Source organism: Anarrhichthys ocellatus, unplaced genomic scaffold, assembly GCF_004355925.1.
Source record: "Anarrhichthys ocellatus isolate YVR2014 unplaced genomic scaffold, GSC_Weel_1.0 scaffold1, whole genome shotgun sequence".
Lineage (NCBI taxonomy): Eukaryota > Metazoa > Chordata > Actinopteri > Perciformes > Anarhichadidae > Anarrhichthys > Anarrhichthys ocellatus.
In genome coordinates, this window is record NW_022280031.1 from 17,207,840 (window position 1) to 17,220,988 (window position 13,149).

At 42.1% G+C, this 13,149-nt stretch overlaps 1 protein-coding gene across 1 annotated transcript in view; it reads left to right on the plus strand.

The window, feature by feature from the left end:
* The first annotated feature begins 11 nt into the window (after positions 1-11).
* The window catches only part of pmepa1 (prostate transmembrane protein, androgen induced 1), a 30,973-nt gene continuing 17,835 nt past the window's right edge, over positions 12-13,149 (plus strand). Inside the window, exon 1 of the mRNA XM_031844724.1 lies at positions 12-158. Coding sequence (XP_031700584.1) covers positions 62-158 — 97 coding nt within the window. The 5' untranslated portion in view covers positions 12-61. The remainder of the gene's footprint in view (positions 159-13,149) is intronic.

Consider the following 13,149-nt stretch of genomic DNA (forward strand, 5'->3'; position numbering starts at 1 on the left):
CCCCCCCCCCCCAGAGTCTTCCTCGTCTGGAGTATTAATGTCTGGTTTTAGGAGCCTTTAAATGTTGAACTTGATGGGTGTTTTAAACTCCACCTCCGCCAATGTCTCCTGTACTTGTAACTGCAAGCGCTTCACCTCCCTCCAGAGCATGGAAATCAGTAAGTAACTTGACATTTCATTTACTTTTTAAATGTTCTGAATCACTGACTTAAAAAAAGAAACAACCGAGACTGCGAAAGCTACACACCCGGTACGTGCGATTAATAAATCAGCGGCTGGTTTCATCGGCTCGGATTTAAGTCACACCTTCTCACAAGTAACGTTATCTACAGAAAGGAGGGAAATTGGGTACATTTCATAGTGTGTATGGAGTGTTTGTCGTCATGTGATGCTGGGTTGTGTTGCACTCATAATGTCTGGCTTTTTGTTTTTACCTCACTGTCATTTTGAATCTATTGCATGCTGTTATTGTCTGTAAGTTTGAGTTCCTCTGTTCAAACCATTTCTGATTAATAAGGCTTTCATTTAGAACTTCAACCAAAACCGCAAAAGCGGGCCATCTCTTCCGCAGAGCCGGAGTGAATAAACCTCCTGTTTTGTTTAATAAACATCATTTTCAGGCTTTTTTTTTTATTTTATGAAAGCACTTTTGCTCGCTGTGAAAGCTATAAGTTTTGACAGACTGAGTGTGATTCTTTTTCCCAGAACCGCTGGCGGTGTCTGCTTCAGATCTCAACGTTTAGCTTGCTTCATTTAAGAAACACAACACAGTCCTTTCGGTGGGTTTTCAACGGTCAAAAAAAAAAAAAAGAATACAACCGTTAAATGTATTCAAACCACCAGGAAGTTGACGTAGAGGGTATTGAGCGCTGTACGGTGCAGGAGAAGGTGGGTTTGTTCGGGTAGGAGTTGGAAGTTTTTGTCGCCGCTTCGTCATCCGAGCAAAGCAAAGCCAGACGTCTGTCTAGCCGTCTGCCTGCGTGCGCGCGCGCGTGTGTGCGCGCGCGTGTTCATGTGTGTGGTCGTATCCGGGAAATCCCTGTGTTTATGTTTATGTGTGTGTGTGTCCAGTATGTTTATATATGAGTGTGTTTTTTGGGGGGTGAATCAAGGCACTAGCCTACGTGGGTTAGTGGTTCTACTCCCACTGGGGACAGTCCTCATGCTGAAAGGTGTGTGTGTGTGTGTGCGTGCGTGCGTGCGTGTCCCGCCGAGGTCACCAGCAGGGCTGACTCAGACAGCGTCAGAGCTGAAATCTGGCAAGATTTTAACTGTGGACAAGACATGCTTGTGTCAGAAAATGGTCAACAAAATGTATCCCAGTTCACCCAGTTCAATGTGTTGAACTCAAATGTCTTGTTTCGTCCGATCGACACCATAAAGCCTGCAGGAATACGAATCATAATAGTCATAGATTCATTTTCTGTCCTACTAATCATTAATGGACTATTCGTCTAAACTGAAAATGTTTAGGTTTTAGAGTGTTATGTCACAAAATGGGACATAAAATGTTGAATTATGTACCAAGCAATTCATCAATGAATCCAACAAACGATAAAGATATTAGTCATGTAATTTTTGAAAGTACCTATAATGGAATAGAAGCAAGCATTCAGCCTCACAAAGCCAGACTACAATGTGTGAGTTCAGTTCACTCGACACGATAGAAGACAGGAAACATGCACCGAGTTAAAAAAGAGCGTCATGATGATGTCGTGACTAGCCGTCTCTCCAACATCCCTGGTGAAAGACAATTTGTTACAGACCTAAACAAGAAGCATGAATCAATGGCCTTTTTAGGTTTATTTAGAAACTGATTTTCTTGGACGGTTGCGGAGATATTTTGACAGGCTTATTATGATTTTTCCAGTTTTAGATTTGGAAGCAAAGATCACTGAGAACACAACCATGAGTAATGTGTTCCACTAATCATGTGTGCCAAGGGTTCATGCCGGTGTCATCAGTCATTTTTTTTACCATGCAGCTACTCTTGAAATGGCATTTGAAGACTAAGACTTGCCAGTCTAAGTGCGCGAGTGACCAAATGTACACTTAAGTATGTCCACATGAATGCAGACAGGTGGAATGTTGATGGTTGCAGCAGCAGTAGTAGCAATCGTTCAGAGAAATGTAACAGAAATGCAAGATAAGAATGCAGGCAAGACACACACAATTCCTCTGTCTGAGAGCAGACATGATGTTTAGTCTGGAAGACAGACGGAGGGAAACAGATAAACCAAAGGAGGAGAGAGAGGGCGAGGACTGCGGATACAGAGAAAGGAGGGAAAAAAGAAATCTGTCGAAACTTCAGAAAAAAAGGAACAAGATGTCGGCAAAATAAGCAGGAAACACGGATTGAAGATTGTGTCAGAGTTGATGCAGAAACCGGGTTGTGAGGCTGAGACTAATGATGCTTTGGCGTGTTTATGTATAAAAGCAAGATTACGTTTAAGGCATCGGCCCAGCCGTACGGGACATTATGCAGTGGAGTGTGACAGGGAAGATGAAAGACACAGTGGAAGAAAAGTATAACACAAGATAATCCACGTTATACACTTGAGATGTGTTGATCAAAGGAGCACGCAGACACGCCAGGGTTTCCCTGGCTCTTTACTTCAGAATATGCTAAAAATAGATCCATATCTGGGTGGAAAAGGCTCTCATTGTACAACAGACACCTGATATGATATCAAATTAACAACAAACATGAAGAAACAAAGCTGTAACACATATGAATTATCTGTAATCAGCATTTCTAAACTAGAAATCCAAAGCAAAATAGCTCGCTATATCTACAAATATAGCACGTAGTTAAAACACAATAGCAACACCACTAGCTAGAGTCCTGGTTTTAGGAAAAGGTCAGCTCACTCGATGCTGCTATGTTTGTTTTATTTCTACTTTCTTTTATTTTTAAACAACAAAACAGAACAAATCAGGAAATGAAATATACATACTGTATATGGTCAAATTAAACAACAAATAATTTCTTGGAATGTTGTCATGAAATGAAATAAAATAAAATAAAATGGGGGATAAGGAGGCTGTTATATTTTAATGTTAGTAGAGGCAGCTCAAATTAAAAAGCCGTCCCTTGCACCTGCAACAGCTGGATTAAAAGCATTTTAAAATACTTCTAGGACTAGTCCCGGGCAGCGCGCTACGTCACAGAGGAACACCGTCGCTACATGGCGTTACATTTCTGCACGTAGCGTACAAGGAGGCCAGGTAACGGTAGAACGACTCAAACTGCTGCAGAGTCACAGCGTCGGTAGTGCGTCTGTCTGTCCCGCCCCTCACCCGGATCTGTGACGCTGCAGGCTTATACCTGTTACACCCTCTGACAATAAAGAGCAACACACACATATGCAAAAAACACATCTGTTCAGAGCGGCAGACACAGTCAAAGCACATGACATCAGCATTACTCACGGGCCAGCCGTGTGTGTGTGTGTGTGTGTGTGCGTGTGTGTGCGTGCGTGTGTGCGGTGAAGTCATCAGTTCATAAGAATCATTTCCTACCAGCAGCTTGGTTTCGCTGTACATTTGTTGCTACATGTCTGTCAGTCACCGACACCTCCGCAGTCTGTCTCTGTAGCCAACATAAATGTTGTCTGTGTGTGCGTGTGTGCGCGTGTGTGTCTGTGTGAGTTCAGCTGGAGGGTAGCGGTATTTATTTTGATAATTGAATTTGAGGAAAAGTGTCAGAGTGTTCCTGAAGTGTGGGGTGGGTGCGGTGGCGGGGACAGGGAGGACACGCTGTGACTGGGCTTTTTTATCTTTTTCCGGTTGGCACACATTCCTGTGACTGTCAAGTCACAAGTTTGATTCCCGAAACAACCCTTGTGCCCATGAGCAGGACACAGAACCTGAATGTATTTTTTTTGCTGTACACATTTCATCTGTACAGCAATTAAATAAAACTAAACAAAATAATCAGTAGTTTACACCCTAATTGTCAGTTGACAGTATTTTCATTTTGTCATTTAACTTAAACTCCATAGTACTCCAAAAAGGAGCTCGTCGTGGTTAAACGTTGTGTAATAGTGATACTCGTTACCTGAAGAGGTTGGAAGGAGACATACGTTTTCAAAACGTTACGTTTCTACCTTAAAACCTGTGGCGCTAACATTAGCAGAGCACGTTAGCATACTGTTAACTTGCATTAGCACGTCTATGCTACGCTAGCTACTGAAGGTGTACTGAATGTCTACACTGCTTCTGCTTTGTAATGATCGTCACAGTGAATATAGACCGACACGGCTCGACAGCCTGGATACATCCTTCAAACGCATATTTGAGACCTTTCTGTCTGCTTCTCGCTCTGAAATTGTCTTCGTTTTTTTTCCGGCTTACTCGAGGTATTCTCAGGTATTTTATCAACCCAAACCACATCCAATGGAAACAGCTATACTTAAGTTTGAGACATGGTTGCATGAGAAATTTGGTGTGATTGTGATAAAGTGACACAACTTTTGTCGAGCTTAGGCAGAGATCATGTCCTAATGTTGCTGATGTCTTTACCACATCAGTCACCTCTAGTTTATATTAAATAGGGCCAATGTGTTTTAAAGCACCAACAGTCAACCATATTTACTTTATTTTTAGCTTGGAAAAAAAAGAAAAAAGTCCCTCTGTCATCTGAGATCCGGCTTTGCGATTGCCATCATGTGTCATTCTGTCATCGTCATGTGTCGCAAGCATCAGCGTACACGTCCTGTTCAAGCTGCAGCTCCCGTGTGACACAGAGATGATGTCTGCTAATCAGTGGGAGAAACACGAACATTTTTATTATACGGTTCCACTTTCGACGGCATATCTGCGGTGCAGCGCTACATCCTGAGGCAACCTGCATGCAACGTTTGTCTTTTACACCATTTGAATGCGCTGTCAAGGTGACACAACAATGGAAAGAAGACGCATCAATTCAGGCACACACTGTGACTGTGACTGTTCAGTTTTTTATCCTGCTCTTTCTTTGTCAGTATTGTCAGTTTATTTTGGTATAATGTTTGGGATCTATTGATAGATGAATATCAGTGATCCAATATAGTCATGCTTTTGAATCACGGATCGGATCAGCTGACAATAAAAGGGAAATATAACTTATATAAATATAAAATCAGCAGCATCGAAATGTACTTAAAGTACAGAAAGTAAAAGCAGTCATTATACGAATAATGTATTTTGTTACTGAATTGCAGTGACGCAAACATATTCGTTACTTTAATGTTGTCGATGGTAAAGGCGGGGATCATTTTAATATTTACTGCTGGGTAGTTTAATCTATGACAATACAACATCATTTATCAGTTGATTATATTTTGGTATTAATCTGCAATCTGCCTCCGGAATGCAGTGGAGCAGAAGTATAAAGTAGCGTGAATTGGAAACACTCAAGTAAAGTAGCTCAAGATTGTTATTAAATACAGATAAGTGCATTTACATTCCATCACCGTGCTGAAGGGAGAGACGTTTCAACAAATCCAAAAACAAGACGTGAAACAAGAGTTCAGTCCTCTCCTCCTTCAAACAGGGCCGGTGGTTTGTGTTTCCTGTCTCTGTCTTTTAGTCCTCATTGATTGTTTTTCTTTATTTCTCTCTCTCACTCAGTGAATCATGGAAATTAAATGATTGAGCCGGTTCTGGCGGTCCTAGACTTATTATGTAAACCTCTCTCTGTCTGGCTGTCTCACTACTCTGTGCACGTACGTGCACACGTGTGTTTGTCTAGTCATTTCCTGTCTCTGTGTATTCCTGTGTGTGATGTTGTGATAGTCAGTTGAGGATTTGTAAAAATTATATATATATATATATATATATATATATATATATATATATATATATTAAAAAAATGAATTCTGTTCTACATTTTTTAGTTTGCCGGTTTCATACACAGCATGACACTGGGAGCTGCCCAGTACAGCCAGCCACGGTCTCAGTGGAGCTCACAGACCCTGCTGCACTAAAAGGAGAGGTTTTCTAAAGGGACTCTGGTGCTCAGAAACACTACCGCTTTTGTCCACAGGGACGACAAAATCAACACACAATTACAGTTTCTCATAGCGGCTTTAAAATCGGGGTCAACTTTGAATTAATTCAGCAACTATGGAGGCGTGTTTTGCGTCACAGACTCATGGGTTTTATAGTATTTAGAACTGCCAACAATGCCAAACTGACAATGGAAAATACCAGATTTCTCAGAAACAAAGTTCCGTCTTTCTATGTTAATAAGCACAAAAAATATTAAAAGACATTTTAAATGGGAATGCAGAACAAGCCCTTCATCTTTGCAGCTCTGTACTGTCTCTAATGTCTTTCTACCACCTTTTTAAGCTCCTTGCTGATCTTCTTCCTTCCTTTCTTCTTTGCTTCCTTCATGCCTCACATTCAACCTCTCAGCTATTCATTGTTGGGTCTAGACGCCAATAACAACACACACAGGAACCACAAAAAACACAGTCATCTTGCTGGTGTATGCATATATGTAGATGCATGCAGCAGTTTGCGTCTACGGGTCAAGGTCATCGTCACTTTGGGGGTTGTGTGTGTGTGTGTGTGTGTGTGGGTGTGTGCGTCTGTGCTCTCTGCATATAATCTGCATACAAGACAGTGTTCAGCTGAGGCCCTCGTAGTCTGTTGGACCCATATCGTCCCATTAATTAGTCTGAAGTGAGCCGGCCATGTATATCTGTCTCGCAGCGTGAATAAATCCATACAGAGACCGTCTTATAGGACCGAGAGGCTGCACTATAGATGAAGGCAGTGAGTGTCTGCCTGCTATGTGCACAGAGTGTCACGCGACAATGTGGAAAATACTGTCTCTTGTTTTTTCATTAATTAGTCCAAGGCAGGGAAAAAAACGTGTGTCTGGTTCTTTTAAATACTTCAATAGTGGTCTATTTACATCGCCTAAGACAATCTTGTCTTTCATTAATTAGTCTGGCCCAGGGGACGTTGGCGTAGGACTGTCTAGTTTCTAAATGTTGAAATGAACATTTTTGTTGATTACTCTGGTTTACCCTGAAAGTGCTTAGTGTCACCGGCTAATGCGGAATAGATCATTAAATGTCAAGTTGTCTGTTATGAATAATAGATTTTTTTATTTGTATTTTAAGCTATTTTTCAAGCAAACATATCACCTGTTTTCAGCTTCAGCAAACCTTGATTCTACCTGCGTCTGTGAGAGTAAAATACTCTTTTCCTTCTAGTTGCGTTTGTCACTGTTGGGCCCAAAGCTTTCTTTAGTCAGCTGCCAATCGCAGAGTTCCGAGTGTTAAAGAAAGTGACCGTGAACCGGTCCGAGCCAGGGTTAGCTGCCAGTTGGCTTTCTAATAACAAAATATCCGTAGTCGGAAATGAATTAGTCCAAACCAGAATGTGCTGTAGTGAGTTCATCTCTAACGGAATGAAGTTGTCTGTTTGTGTTGCAGAATTAAACACACTTTCTTTGTTGTTCTGGTGTTGGTTACACCTTTGAGTATTTTTGATAATATGCTCCCTTTAAAATATACATATATATATTTTAATGTTTGTATGCGCCGGCCTGATGACGACATCCTGTAGAAACAGGCCTGCAGGAGTGAGTCAGCCCACGCTCACATTTATAACGCTATTACTAATTAAGATATTCAGATGCATGTATGCAAATGCTTGTTGTGTTTATGCGGGCTGTTAGTTTGCATATGAAACCAACGTTGGTGTGCATCTGCGGCGAGAGGGGGTGAAGTGAGGCCGTCTGGGAGGGCAGAGGTCAGGGGTCAAGTCAGGAGAACTGGGGGGGGGCACCGTCACAAAGGTGGGGGCTGAATTCTGAAGTGTGCGTCTGGTTATCTGTATTGTTTGGTAATTATTTCGCTATATTTTACTGCTCATTGCTTCCAATAAGCCTCATCTTCATTATTGTGTTTGTTAAAACAACTCAGCACACCTCAGGTGACCAGCATGTTTCAAACTCACTGTGTTTATTGATTGCATCGATAAGAGACAATAGTTTTATTATGATGCCTTCAAGCCCTATTCAGTAAAAATGAGCATCTGGCAAAGGTATAACTTGATCATGATGTGTTCAAATGTAATCTTGTAAAATGTCGTTTTTGGCAAGACATCTTTGACACTTTAGTTTAGGAAATATGAACCTTTCTTTTTTTTGCTGGATGAATCACTGGTAATAAAGAGATTTGCTTTGATAAAATATTGTCTAAAGTTAAAGAATGTTCCTGATGAAATGATGTCTGCATTGTAGAGTTTAAATTATTGATCTTATATATATCCATTCCATATTAATGCTGTGCGTAGCTGCATATTGTGGCAGAGAATATGATTTTCTTATGATGTGCAGATGAGCTGGAGTCACGAGATGCTGGCACGTTCCTGACACAGTGACACACACATATTTGAATATATGTGTGTGTGTAACGTGTACGTCACTCAGTCAGCTGGTCCGCTCCTGAGTCTAGACAAGAGACGCTATAGACGGCAAACCCCCCCCAACACATGACATACTCGTTCATGACCGTGGGCTTGACCCCTACGCATGCACACACACACACACACACACGCACCTTCACACACATGCACCCTCACACACACACAGACTTGCAGTGAGGACTGCGTCTGCCTCACTTTGCCCTCTGGCCCGCAGGAAACAGCTGGGACCACAACATTTGCATCCACAAACACGCACACACACACACACACACACACACACAGACGGTCCCGCCTCTCTGTTTATATTACTAAAAATGATCATTATACATTCAACTATTCAAACGCACAGACACAATGAACAAGCAATTCTTATTATAAACACCAAGCTCCGCCTCAACGTCAACAACCCCGTCCTCTCCGACTATCACAAACACACGTACGCACACACACACTGTAGTGTGTCTAGACAGAGCAGCGGGCTAGAACAACACACAAACACATCAGTCAACTTTATTTAATGGTTTTCGGGCTGAAAGCACATATCATGTTATCACAGTCACGTTGTGTGTTGCCGTCACCGTGGTTCTGATCGTTCACACTTCTTGAGCCGTGGCCAAGATTGCATCCGCACCAAGATTGGTTAAATCTGAAAACACATCTTTTTCAGTCCTTTCGTCAACACTAAGCCGGTGTTTTTCATGCCCCAAAACGGAGCTGATAGTCTTCTTAAAAACACCGGCTTCACACTTTCATGTTGACAGGGAAAACCAAGCTTCTGGAAAACTATGATGTAACGCTGCTCACAGTGGAACGTCTTCACCCTGGTCTCTGGGAACTTGTGAACGGCAGTTTTTCACCATATTTTTTTGACATTTTATGGACTAAATGGTGAATTAGTCCTAGAATAAAAATGCCATGCATTGTTATATTTATTGTCATGTGGTATGTGGCAGTAGAAGGGCAAATGTACTTTTCATCTGCAGACCAGCATTTCTAAGGAAGGTAGTGAAAGTTTGTGCGCAGCGGTCGTGGCGATGAAAGAGGTCCTTGATTAGATCTTAGAGGCCACTAAAGGGAGAAGGAAAATATCAAAAAGATTGAGCTCTGAGCATCCGTGGAGTCAGACGAATGTATTAATTTAAACATATCAATTATGACTTAATTAAAGTCATCGTGATGACCTTGAACGTGCAGTGCAAGTAGACGATGATGACGGGCCAAAAAGATATTAAAGAAATAAAGAACATGATTAATTCAGGTGTCTGATCAAGGTTTGACCTCACCCAAATATTGCTCTGAGCACAATGTCTTGATCCAATTCAACCTCAAGGCCTTACAATGAGAAATGCCTTTTCTTTCCTTTATCCTTGAGAGTCTGAAGAAGAGGACGATTTGTAAAGTTTAAGGAGCTTCTTAAAAGTTCGTTTTTTTGTGTCTCTTATGAACGTATGGATAGAGTCTAGAGACCTCTGAGCCAACAAGTTAAATACAAATAAAATAGCTCCCATCACACCTGAGCTGACAGATTCTTGGCAACATCCTCCCACACCTCGTCCAGTGGAGAGAGGGTAGGCCTTGCCAGCTGGCACACACACACACACACACACACACACACGTATATACATACATGAGAGGCCCATATCGCTTTTTGCTCCGAAGGGCACAGAGCCAGTTTCCCAGCTTGTTTGCCATCCATGCATTAAGCCTTCATTACTCAACTACCGATCCGCTCATGGTAAACATTTGTGACACCGATGCTGGAAAGAAATGTTGACGCTTTAAGTCACCGTCAGCCGTGAAGTTGAGTTCATGGGAATGTCATCCACGGCAGAGATGGAACCAGAAACAGACTTTCCAGGTGCACGTTGCTTTTCTTTTCTTTTTTTGCCAGACGTCACACGTGATGAACGTTGACTTGAGAGGCCTTTTTAGACCAGCAGGAATTCTGTTTTTGATATTGAAACCGCCAAAAATTCCGACCCGAAATACCCAGACAGTTAAATATTTTTTGCTTCGCCGCACCTCCTTTTCCTTTTTTTGAAGTCTCTCCTCGCTACGCTTCATTTGAACGGCTTTGTTACACTGATGTTGTTTGGGTGTCTGCAGACATTTTTGTTTTGTCTAAAGCAGTGGTTATCTTTCTCTCTCACACACACACACACACACACACACACACACACACAAGAGAGGGCGAGTTGATTCACGCGGAGGATCTGAGCTGATTTGAGCCGAGTCTTTTACGGAAAGAAAAGATCTATTCAGAGCCAGGTGTTTCTACTGTGAGGTGAAGCTTCAGTGTCTTGCTCAACGGTATAACTGAATGAAGGATTAAAGCATTCATGTCTTTGTGTCGTTGCTTTGTGGTTGCTGAGCGCAGCGCGGTGGTGGACGGAGAGTCGAATGGACAAATGAAATCCTAAATGATTGCAATGTAGATAACGTTGTGTGCTGAAGAAATCATGGAGCTAGGGAAGTGTCTTAAACTTAGATATGACTGTCGTCTACTGAAGTGGTCCTCAACCTTTTTTTGGCTTGTCTCCTTTTAAAATGAAGCAATGTCCACTTGTGACACCCATAGACTGCATAAACAACTTCCGGGCACATCACGTGATGCCATGGGGCGCAAAAAGATTTTCCCACAGACTGACATGGGAAAGAGACTTCTATAACTCAGCAGATGTTTTCCTTTTAGGTAAATTAACCTCTCGGTACGTATTCTAGAATAACCTTTATTTATATCATTAGGTCTTAGAAGTTCCAGCAAATTTTTTCCGAATCTACTTTTTTGTGCTTCATGCACCAATGAGCAACTTTCACAGGAATGAACGGAGGCCCCGTCTCCATCATTATAGAGTTCTCTTTATACATTCATGGTGCCACAGCAGAGCAGCTAGCTCGCAGCTAGCCACCTGAGACTCCAAAATGCCTCAAATACTGTAAGCTATAATTAACATAATCAAATTCCCGTAGTCACTCTCGTTTTTGCTCTCGTTTGATCTCCACCAAGTCTAAAGTAAAACATCCGTCTCTTTAGCTGCGTGATGTTCCACTTCCTTCACCAGCTGGTCTCCAACGTGTGGTGCTGGGCAGGTGGTTTACAGTGTTTATCAGAGCTGCTTTACTGGAAACGGCTGACTGACCACAGCTCGATACAAGGTGGTTGATAAGAGTGCTGAGACCACAGCCTGTTGAGTCACGACACACACGCACACACACACACACCCACACACACTGAACACTACATGTCCGTGTAATACATTAGCATTATTCATAATATTGACCCATTTATCCAACACACATTCATGTAAACTGTAGCCACAGTGAGAGACGTGCTTTCAATTCATTACCATTGTTTATTAATGTGAAATTGATTTTCCCAGACGCACACACACACACACACACAGGGTCAGACATTAAAAGCATTCAGACATTGTTGTGTCTAGCCAGGTGTGTGTGTGTGTGTGTTTGTGTGTGTGAGGACCGGGAGAGCTGGTTTTGGTTTTGTCGAAAAACTCTGTTTGGACAGGGACACCATGTCTGGCACGCACACACGCACACACACACACACACACCCGCTTCCTCTGCAGGCTTGATCTCACACAGATTTGACCTTGATTCTTGTCGTCTCAGCGGTTGTAACCACTGAAGCACCTTTAATGCTCCCAGAAGAAGATAAAAGTGCAAGAAAGTCTACGAACCTTTAGACAATGACCCCCAGCTTGTTATTAATGAACATTCTGGCTGGTTGTGAAAGTCATGAGTCATCTGAAAAAACTATTAACGGAGCTTTGGGAGGACATTTTTACATTATTGGCTATTTAATTCTGTTTAAATGTTCTTGAGAAATTACCAACAATGTTGACGTAAGGATAAAAGTCAAAGTGAAACCGATGTTATCAAATTACAGACACACCTGAATTTACTCTCATCACAATCTTCTTTACATAAAGTCTGGATCCCACATATTTAAACTGATGACAGCAACAACAAGCACAGCATCCAGCCAGACGCTCAATCAAAGTCCGGTCCACGAGTCCAGAGTCTTTAACGTAACGAACTAAAATCTTTTGGATGGTCGGTCGGACGCAACGAGACAGTCGATGACGTCACCTTTAGAAAACTGTTCCTCTTGATTCAAAGACCCAATGATGAAATCCATAATTGAGGAAAATAATCAGCAGATTAATCTGGAATAAAAATAACCCTTAGTGGCAGCCCTAAATGAAATGAGGAAATGTTAATCCTTCTTAAGATAAATGTAGAAATCTTGATGTATATTTTGTATAGATTATTGTGCTATAGATTTTAGATTTAAACGCTTTGGCTCGAGGGACAGTATATTTGGCACTACTGACTACAGGGATTTAACTAATTACTTCTCTGATGCGCTGTGTGTGTGCTCATACACCCACCACTGAGAGACTGTTAATGATTGTTGTTATGTCTAGTATCACGTTGGATCACAGCCATCACACACACACACACACACACACACAGCCCTCTGCATGTGACCTGCCCTGCGCGACTCCGTCTGACTTCCCTCTTCCTTTCACATTCAAATGAACAGTGTGCGTCTGTGTGCGGAGGACCGAGTGTGTGTCTGTGTGTGTGCGGGGGTGCGAGACGACAGGGGTAGTCTAGCTCCTTCTGGCTAGAATTCTAATGAGCATCTCACACACACACACACACACACACACACACACACACACACACACACAC